At 34.6% G+C, this 10,427-nt stretch overlaps 1 protein-coding gene across 2 annotated transcripts in view; it reads left to right on the plus strand.

Annotated features, from left to right (window-relative positions):
• Positions 1-10,257, plus strand: part of Tsp96F (Tetraspanin 96F) — a 24,260-nt gene extending 14,003 nt beyond the window's left edge. Inside the window, exons 2-4 of one of the 2 annotated variants that reach the window (XM_017629511.1) lie at positions 8,035-8,229; positions 9,585-9,764; positions 9,968-10,245. In XM_017629511.1, coding sequence (XP_017485000.1) covers positions 8,035-8,229; positions 9,585-9,764; positions 9,968-10,216 — 624 coding nt within the window. In that variant the 3' untranslated portion in view covers positions 10,217-10,245. Of the gene's footprint in view, positions 1-8,034; positions 8,230-9,584; positions 9,765-9,967 lie in introns of both variants that reach the window. The other variant, XM_017629513.1, reaches the window with a different exon arrangement.
• The last annotated feature ends 170 nt before the right edge of the window (positions 10,258-10,427 follow it).

The raw sequence follows: 10,427 nt of genomic DNA on the forward strand, positions 1-10,427 counted from the left end.
AGGCCCAAAATTCCCTAGCAAATACATTATGTATGTATGTATGTATGTACATATGTATGGATATTTCATTTTACATACATATATTTTATTTAAAAAAAAAAAAAAGATTTTGAAGAATAATTATTATAATCGAAAAGAAATGTGTAGAAAATATCATTTATGTCGCTTAAAAAAAAAGAAAATAAATAACAATTAAAACATTCGTTTGATTCATTTCAATCATTTCAATAGGTTCACTGGAGAATAAGAAAAAATTAGATTTCGCCAAAAAAATACTATTAATTTTGATCTAATTATTTTAAGCTATTAATAATGGGTTCTATTGTTCTACAAACTATTATTTTTTTAATTAAAAAAAAAAAGCGAAAGAATCCCTTCGGAAAACTATCATCCTGTTTTCTCCGCTTGACACTTTATACATAGCAACAAGGAGTCTTTGCCGGCTGTCAAACGGGAGCCGGTAATTAGGGTGACCGTCCAAAATTACTTAGAAAATTACAGCGTCAAAAAAGGAATACAAGGACCACAAACAAATCTTTTATGTACATAAATTTTCTGTAAGCTCTTTTTTCGAATACGAATGATTGATCTGCTGCTGACCCCGATTCGTTATCAACTGAAATATAAACCTGTATGTGTATGTGCACGTACAGTGGCAGGCAAACCAATAAGGACGCGATATTCTAACAAGTTTTGGCTATACAAAGTATGTTCGAAAATTTTTTTATATGAAGAAAANCAGCGTTATGCCCCATCTACTTCAAACTTGGACTTTTATATACGGAAATTTAATGCGCCACAAAGGTGCATTCCTAGAATTTTTAAATTCTGAATAAAATGTTCGTGAACAGTCGTTGAAATTCGTTGAATTTAAAATTTTGACTTACAAGGTGTTAGTTAAATAGTTTTTGTACAAAAATAATAAACACTAAATAAATAAAAAAAAATCGAGAAACTTGTCCCTATTTGTTTGCCCGCTACCATACGTATTTATTTCAAACTTCTGATTCTCACCCGATTCCAAAATTCGTCTAACAAAACACTTATGTAAGATTGGCGTTGATTAAAGACGTATGTAAGCCTGCACCCAAGCATATGCTTAGGTGAAACAAAAAAATATTTCTTTTTCATTACGAAAGCAAATATAAAAGTGATAAGAGAAGTACTCAAAATAAATTAAAATTCTGCATTTCTTTGTTGACCAAAATCTCAACTCAGTTTGAGAATTCAGCAAGGCGTGGTGACTTGTAAATCCCTGTTGAGTTTTATGCTAATATTGTTTACTCGCTAATTAACTAAATAAATACACTACACTTGCACGTACCATATGTGTGTACTGTATGTCACATTAGCGTTGTCCAAAAATGCATATGAAAAAGCTAAGTTGAAATTGTTATGCTCTCACTCCCTAGGATATTCTATATCAGAAAATGCAAGAAATTGAAATGTGGGGAAAAATTAAACAAAATCTTTGGAATTAAAAAAAATGGTTAAATAAATAAAGAATACCCACTGGAAGTCGCGAAGAGAACCAGAGTTTTCCGATCGATAAAAATATTGATTTTCAAGAATTCCATACTATTTCTACGAAGAGTTGCTTTGTTCCCATAAAATACATGGAAAACTTTGAGCGCTTTGAGCGACCTCTAAATATTTTTTGATTTCAAAATAAAAAATAGAGTGTATATTTTTTTTTTGATATAGAACAATTCTAGGGGGTGAGAGCATTAAAATTCTGACTTTACTTATTTGGGACCACCATAATGTACATACAGATGGTAACATGTCCTTTCAAGAGCCATCCTTCCTCACTCACAGCCATGTATAATAATTTATTTACTTACTTATTTTTGCTTTTACCTTGTATACATATATATATATATATGTACATGCATATGTGTGTATTCATGTGCTTTTATATACATAGATACATATGTAGGTATACTTTTTGCAATCCCCTAACAGCCATTAACAATTTTAAACGTAACTAGGTCATTGTGGCCAAAAGGGCTTTGTACGCTCTCACTTGCACTCTCGCAGAAAGTGTCTTTACTCTCGCCAGCATACACATACTACGCAGCAATATTTCTCTATACCTATTATTTATGATATGCTCTCATCCTCGTACTATGCAGCGAAACAAAAAGAACTGGGAGAATTGTAAGGATAGTAAAAACTGGTGGGCGTTGTGACCCCTCACATCTCTTCTTGAATACATACATACATACATATGTACATGTGCATGTGTACACTCATAAATGGCAAGTTGCCACCAACCTACGAATAGCCAGACAATTTGGCGCAATGACGCTTGTTTATAGCCGACATCAGCAGCTCTGCTACTCCTTTCTTCATTTTACATATGCCTTACTCAGCCGTATGCTGCTGTTCTACTTCTTAATACACCAATTTTCTACAATACTTTGTATAAGAATATGTGTGTATATATGTATGTATGTATGCAAGAAAGTTTCACACAGAAGCACGATTACTAGATATTGCACCCATATGTACGTACACACATACATCCGGGGGTGGTCCTGCAGGATTCTATATGTATATTGCTGTAAATGGTTAGGTTAGGTTGAATCGTCTTATCTTTATGCCCGCTATATCGCGGCGGGACATTTTCAAAGACGGTGCGTTACGGATTCGGGTTCCCCTCGTCTCTGCAGCCCCTGCCGAAGTCGTTGAACGGCACCCCAGACCGCAGGCCTCTGGTAAGCATAAGTAGCTCTCTCTTTTTACACCCCATTTCGGTCACATGAGCTTTGCTCTGTTGCAGGTTTCCAGCTGAACCGTTTTTCGTTTCAGAACAGAAGGGCACTTGTATGTATATAGAGCGAAAATGGAAGGTAAGTGCCCTTCCTTGCAAGCTCATCCTCCATCTCATTGCCTGGTATAACTCTGTGTCTCGACACCCATACAGAATCTAGAACTTTTAAAGCCACTTGGCTGTCTGATAAAATGTTATTATTGCAGCCTATATCTTCTATCCTTAAGCATTCGGCGCTCTCTAGTATGACCGCAAGGTCGGCTTGAAAGACACAACAGTGGTCCGGTAAGCGGAAAAACTTTTGTACTTCTAGTTGTTTCGAGTACACTCGCTTTCCGCCATTGTTATCAATTTTGGATCCGTCAGTGGTGTAGAACTAAATATAATTCGTCGGAGTAACTCACTATAGAAAGTTAAGCTAAGTAGTAAATAGTGGTTGTCTTCATTTCAGATCGTAGTGGTGACCCATTTAGATCCGCAGGTCCCGTTGTGATACCGTTTAGGCTCGATGTCAATGACGCCCTAGAAATAGCAGCGTTAAAGATCCCAGATTTTGACAAAGTGTTTATGAAGCCGAACAGTGGTAGGGAGAGTGTTCGAAGCTTATGATTTTCTTTTCGCCTCGGCAGCTTCGGTAGAAGTTGTTTGTGAAAAGACCAATTCTTCCTGCATGCATTCCGATTAGGCAGTGACCATTGATGATTCCAGCAACCATTCTGAGTTGAGCGCTCTAGAAATACTCTCTGCTGGCCAGTTCGACAAAGAAAATTTTGAGCTACAGTTTGCTGGCACAGGGTCTTGGGTCTATACCGAACGAATATGTCTTAGTATTTCAAGCCGAAGTATTTGCATTCTTCAAGGTCATGGTCAGTGATAGGAGTTGACGTTTCTACAGTGGCAGCCAAGCTGCACTCAAGGCATTGGCCAGCGCTCTAACTTTTTTCGAACAAGTTTGGCAATGCAACTCAACTAAGTAATGTTGGAAAACATAGCGAACTTATTTTACTTTGGGTGCCATTGGCCATTAATGTATTGAGAAGACACCGAAAGAGGTCTTTAAGGACGGCTTAAAAAAAGTAGTTTATAGCTTGGATTAATGTATTCGGTTAAATGGAGATTATGTTGTAAAATTCCATTGTAATATTGACGAAAATTAACAAAATAATACAAATTATAGCTAAATTTCCAGAATTTTTGCAAACATTATTTGTGGTTGTCAGTACTCTACCGCACAAGTGCCGGAAAATTCGCATCTTACAAGAATTTCGAGTGCCGAAAATGAGATTTGCTCACCGGAAGTACCTGACATCAAGCCGTATCCATTTATACCCAAATATCGATATTTAGATATAAAAGGCAGAGCTAATTAGGATTAAAAAATAGAACCGTGTTGAAATAAGACAGTTTTTACTCTCTCCTGCAAAATTTGGCAACCTCGCATATAAGGTTTTTCATTCTCTAAATATGCGGTTTTGTACTTTAAACGACGATATGTGCCAATCGATATTAATATGGTTATTGCTATCGATATGGTTTTAGTGATCGGTATCGATGTTTTTATTCTTATCGATATTGTTATGATTATCGATAAGTTTATAGATGTCGATACGGTAAAAAACTTTTTCATCGACATCATTGATAACATTATTGATATTGGTATTGTTATCGTTATTGTAACGGATATCGTTATGCTTATTTTTATCGATGTTTATTGTTATTGTCATCGTTTATGATATCATTACCAATTACATTGTAATTATATAGTCAATTTTACAATTTTGTATTAAGCTTAGAGCGCGTAAAATAACCGACCACCCTAACATCTCTGTCACGGCCTATCCGCAACACTACTACTAGTGAGCATTGGAATCGCACATTTACTTTTATCGCATAAAATATACTGTTTATGCCGCTCACCGCTAGCCGCGCATTGCCGCCTCGACACGTCTCGTGCTCCATAAAAACATCAAAAGTCGATTTGTGGTTATTTTTGCTAGGCCATGCGCCTGAAAGTATGTCACATGGTTTTATTCGCATACGAGCATACGTACATATGAAATTGTCATTGTGTGTTTCTATTTGTTTTTGTTTGCGCTGTGGTGTTAACTTTTTTTTTTTTGTTTGCAAACTTCCAATCTGATTTTGGTGTGCCACTTAAAAGTTTTTACTACCAAGATATGCAAAACAATACCATTTGCGTATACAAAGGCACCATAAAATCGATTTTGCTTTCATTGAGTTTAAAGAATACCAAAGCAAGGGTGTAACATTCAATATCGAATATAAAGTTTTTTTTTTCAAAAGGAAAAGTTAATGAAATAATGGCTTGCAAAAATCTGGTATTTATATCGTTTGCATTAATTGGGGCGATTTGTTTTGGGAGCTCATGTATTAAGTAGGGATATCACGATTTGCACATTTGTACAGATTTGTAAATTTTGCCATTCACAGAGTGTGGTTGTGTATGAAAAATTGAGTTCAGCTCAATAACCACTTTCCAAACAACGCAACTCTGTAACTGTGAAAATGTACAAAATTTCTCATTCGCATCCTTAAAAAATGCACAATTTTTTAATACAGTTTCCAAAGATTTTGTCTCATTGAAAAACCTCTGTCGGAAAGCCTTAATTTAAAAACGCTCCACATTTCGCCGACTGGGTATCAATACATACATATATGAATGTACTTATTTACGTATACACAGCAAGGTAATCAAATAAACAATTATACGGAGCTTAATATTTTTATATTTAATTTACGAGCTTATCTCGCGCCTATATTTTGCCTAAGTGTTGCGTAAATGGCACATAAAAAAAAATTTAATCACGCTTCATTTGATAAAATTTATGAAGCATGCAATGAATGTAAATTAGGAACATAGGAATTTCGTTGTATGCAGAAAATAGAATATGTTAAAATATTTCCTCTAATATTAAGGTTAAAAACTACACGGAGAAAATACGATGGATGTGATATCGATACAAATTGGCAATACTGCTTTAACCATTATAACACAGGAATGCGAGGTTTTTGAAATAAATATCGGAAAGTTTATCCAAAGCATTTTGATGTCCTTAAAGTGCAAAAATTAATGTTTTTAGCCATATTTGAGATGTTATAACATTACTCTGCGTTTCTTTCTAGTATGCCGCCGCTTTGGCTTTCATTTGCATATTCGAACCTGGAGATTAGAGTGAACCGTTCAGTTGTAGTTCGCTCACCTTACTGAACTAGTTCTTTAATTCAATCAGTTCATTTAATCAATCCGATAAGACTTCGATTTTTGGCCACTTTTGAATATGTCAGGGATTATTTTTCGGGGGAGAGGGATTTTTGGTTATAATGAATAAAACTACATGAGAACCAAATGGTCATACTAAATGGCTAAAATCAGCTATTTTTATGCTTCGGTTACACTGGATTCGATCTTTGTTAAAAAAACAATTTGTATTTATTTTCGCAGCCCGGTGTTATTAATCGATGAGAAGCAATTATGAATATCACATCCACAGATCGATTGAAAAAGTTTAGAGGTAACTCAAAGCCAGTAAAATTTTGAAAGAGTATGACTTTTTACATTCTTCCGCTTTGATGAAATGCAATGAACGAAAGCAATTTTTTTTTTCAAAATTTACTATACATAAATATAATATCAAATTTATTGATATTTTCACTCGTTCTTTGCCAAATTTTGGCCAACTAAACTTCGATGTAAAGATTGATTAAGTCACAATTTCAAAATCAACCCGAATTCTTATACATATACATATATCATATAGTAAGAGTTCTAACATGAAAGCGCCTCCAAAAAAGTCTTCCACCCACTTAAAGGCGACATAAAACTATACTCGTAGAAAAAAACTTCCATTTGCGTGACAACAACCAGACGTATATACATATACCACAAGTTCAGGGATTATCAATATGTTTGACCGTTAAATTTCAAATTATTTTTCTTGTGTTTACTTAAAATTTCATGATGAATATATACGTAAGAAAGCGCAATCGATTCATCCAATTGTTTATTATAATTCAGCCATACAATATACGAGCAATTACTTACATATATACTTGTACATACACATACATACGTATGTATGCAAAAAAAAACATTCGTACATAAATACATACATATGTATGTACGAGCTTTTCAATAAGATATTGCGGTATACAATAGAAATAATTGTATTATGTAATTAGGAAGATATTTATTTAAAGAATCTAAGATACATACTTACATATACATATATACAAGTAAATAACCATACATGAGTATACGATAATACAAAAACAGAGGAGTTAGAACGAAGAAAATGATTTTCTTTCGAAGTGGAACCTGAGCATTAGCGTGGGCTGAAAATTCGTTTTTTTAGAATTTTGATAATAGCAAAAATATGGTTCATTATGCCCTAAAAATAATCTGTGAAAAAGATGAAAATTTTTGGTGAATATCTTAGGCTCAGAATTGTTTTTTTTAGCACTTCAACTTTGATGGACTTGGGCGAGTTTAAGATATTGACCAAAATTTGTCATCTTTCACAGAGATGAACCATACTTTTCCTATTACCAGTCAAAATTCCAAAAAAAAACGGATTTTCGGCCCACGCTACTGAAGCATTTACCTACACTTGTTAACAAACAGTTTTATTTGCTGAGAAAAAATTCTGGTAAGCACCACGATGGGTTTCTGTGGCCACCGGGTGAACTCTTGACAAAAGCAACTCATCTAACTTATCGAACAGATGTTTCAAAATTAGTAATTTAGTACTCGATCGAATCTCAGCTTCAGCTACAAAAGTTGACGCTTGCCATAAACAATCTCTTAGTCAAATTTCAAAAGATGATTGCCGCAATTTGGGCCCTGTGGCGCTAGAGCAGTCGGATACAAAAAAAAACACATTTTTTTAATTATATGTAAATTGAGTTCGATTTACTCAAGTGGGGATTACTGTACGTACATATGCTGCTTCTATAAATAATTTATAGCTCACTTCACGTTCCTACTCAGTCGACTGTACTTCGCCTAACAACATCTACACATCTCACAATATATTAGAAAATACAAAAATAAACATCTATACATACATATACCACATACTCGTATCTTGTTATTTTTTCCATTCACACTCACTTAAATTCCCATTTATCTTTGTTTTGCTTGAAAAATTGTTTGCAATTATTTTCTACATAGCACAACAAACGTTGCTTTAATTACTACATGTAAGTACATATTCGTCTCTTGTTTATTTGTTTTGCAGATTATTGGCCTAATCATTGTGGTAGCCTCGGTATGGATGCTCACCGATCCCACATTCGTGCTGTCTATGACCCAATCCTATAATCACTACTACATAGCGCTCTATGTCTTCCTTGGCATTGGTGTGCTCATAACGCTGGGCGCTTTCTTTGGCTGTTGTGGCGTTGTGAAAGAATCACAATGTCTCCTCGTATCGGTGAGTACCTAAATACATACGTACATACATATATGTCACTCAAATATACTATTTGAAAACATAGCTTAATTAAATATGTCATGCGACAACCTCCAAAATTTGTGGCTGTGAATTTCGATTAGCGTACATGAAAAGCGACTGAACTGGACGCTTAACGCCTACGCGTCGCACAAAAGCATTATCCAGCCGGTAAGTGGCGCACGCATTTAGCCACCCACTGCGTAGTGCAGCGCACAACAGCGCTCATGCTGCTAGTAAATATGTACATATGTAATCGTCGGCGTGCTTAAAAGTATGCCCGTAGGCGATTTGCGCGAATTCTTAGCATCTGCAAACTTTTGATAGCTTGTTGCATATATATTTTTGTTTTTTATGTATGTACATACATTAGACCGCAACAGCTTACAAAAAAAAACAACAAAAAAAATTCGCCGTACACCCCTGCGTTTATTAAAGAATTTTTACAAGGCAATTTTGAAAAAAAAAAAAAATTTTTTTTGTCCCAATCTATCGCTTATTCACATTTTTCGGGACACTTACTTGTACATTCGGCAATATAATTTTTTTTTACTAGTTCTACTGAAATAGTTGAAATACTTCCCTTGCAAAAGTTTAACGATTTTTGTGAGCTTCAACATTAGGGTGGTAAGTTAGCGTGATAAAAACTGAGATCTGGTGGGTCAGTTCTAGAACGTGATACTTGAGTTCAATGAGCTTTTTTTCGAAATTGTCTCCTCGAGACAAGCAAATTGATACATTATACTTCGAGACCCGACTGTAAATGCCGAATATAGGACAAAAAATTTAAAAAAGTTACCCTTACCCGAAAAATGTTAAAAAAAAAATGTTATTTTTTGACGAAATTGTCGTCGAGAGATACAAAAAAATCGATATAGTATATAAATACCGTAGACAAAAAATTTCGAAATTGTCTCCTCAAGACAAAAATATCGATTTGAGATCCGACTGCAGTGCCGAAGATATGACGAATAATGTAATAAGGCGATCCCTACGCTTGGCAAAAAAAAAATTTCCAAAAACCCCTTAATAAAAAATTTAAACATTTCTTTATGTTTTTATACAAATTTTAAGCATTTCTTTACGACACTACAGAAAAATGCTAAGCACCATATTTTCGCAATTTGGCAAACTCCAAATTGATTTTATACCCATGATTTGCTTAGAATAACATGTAAGCGCATAGTCGAAAAAATCACCCCTACAAATTGTCCCCGCCCTAATGTACATACATAAATACATATGTGAGCATGTAATTTTAGTGTTCTTTTTTGTTTTGTTATATTTTTATGATTATGCACATATTCAATTTATGACTTACATTTTCTACTTTGTAGTTCTTCTGCGTAATTTTGGTGGTGATGGTGGCCCAAATTGCCGCCGGCGCATGGGCATTCCACAACAAAGACAAACTCGATGACATTGTACGCGCATCGGTGAAGTATTCGGTGCAAGAGGAGTATGGCCAATCGAGCATGAGTTCGCGCACTGTCACATTTGATACCATACAAAAGAATGTATGTATACAAACATATATAAATAAATAAATAAATAAAAAAATATACAATGATGTATTAATATACAAGTGCAATGTGCAGTGAATTGTTTATTTACATATTTACTTATGCACATATTTGCACGCCCACACTTGTAAACATAATCAAAAGTTCATACTCAAATTTCTTTGTTTTTTTTTTTTTCATTTACTATTTTGTTTCAGTTGAAATGTTGCGGCGCCGATGGCCCGGCTGATTGGGCAACCAGCCGTTTCAATAATGTCGATCGCACAAATATCGTCGATATTGCCATTTCATCGATGAATGTCTTCTACAATATACCCGAATCATGCTGTAAAGATGAGCTGAAGGAGAATGTGTGCGAAATGTCGAGAAAATTGAAATTCGGTGGTTCACTGAATCAGGCAATATATCAACAGGTTTGTTCGAAATACTATTTTTCTTCTTGTTGAGACGTTTTTGAGTAGACACTAGGGTTATTGACTCGGTTTTTCCAAACCGGTTTCCACCGTTTTTTTTTCATATCTATTGGCGTTGTTTTTGAAATCTCGATTTTTCGAATAACCCGCATTTTTTTATGGAACAAACAGTTTTTTTCATTTCATACAAATCTTGACCTCTCAATAAAAGTTTCGAAGTTTTCAAAGTATTTTTCGGTTTAAG

Source organism: Rhagoletis zephyria, unplaced genomic scaffold, assembly GCF_001687245.7.
Source record: "Rhagoletis zephyria isolate East Lansing unplaced genomic scaffold, Rhagoletis_zephyria_1.1 Rzeph_scaffold_06852, whole genome shotgun sequence".
NCBI lineage: Eukaryota > Metazoa > Arthropoda > Insecta > Diptera > Tephritidae > Rhagoletis > Rhagoletis zephyria.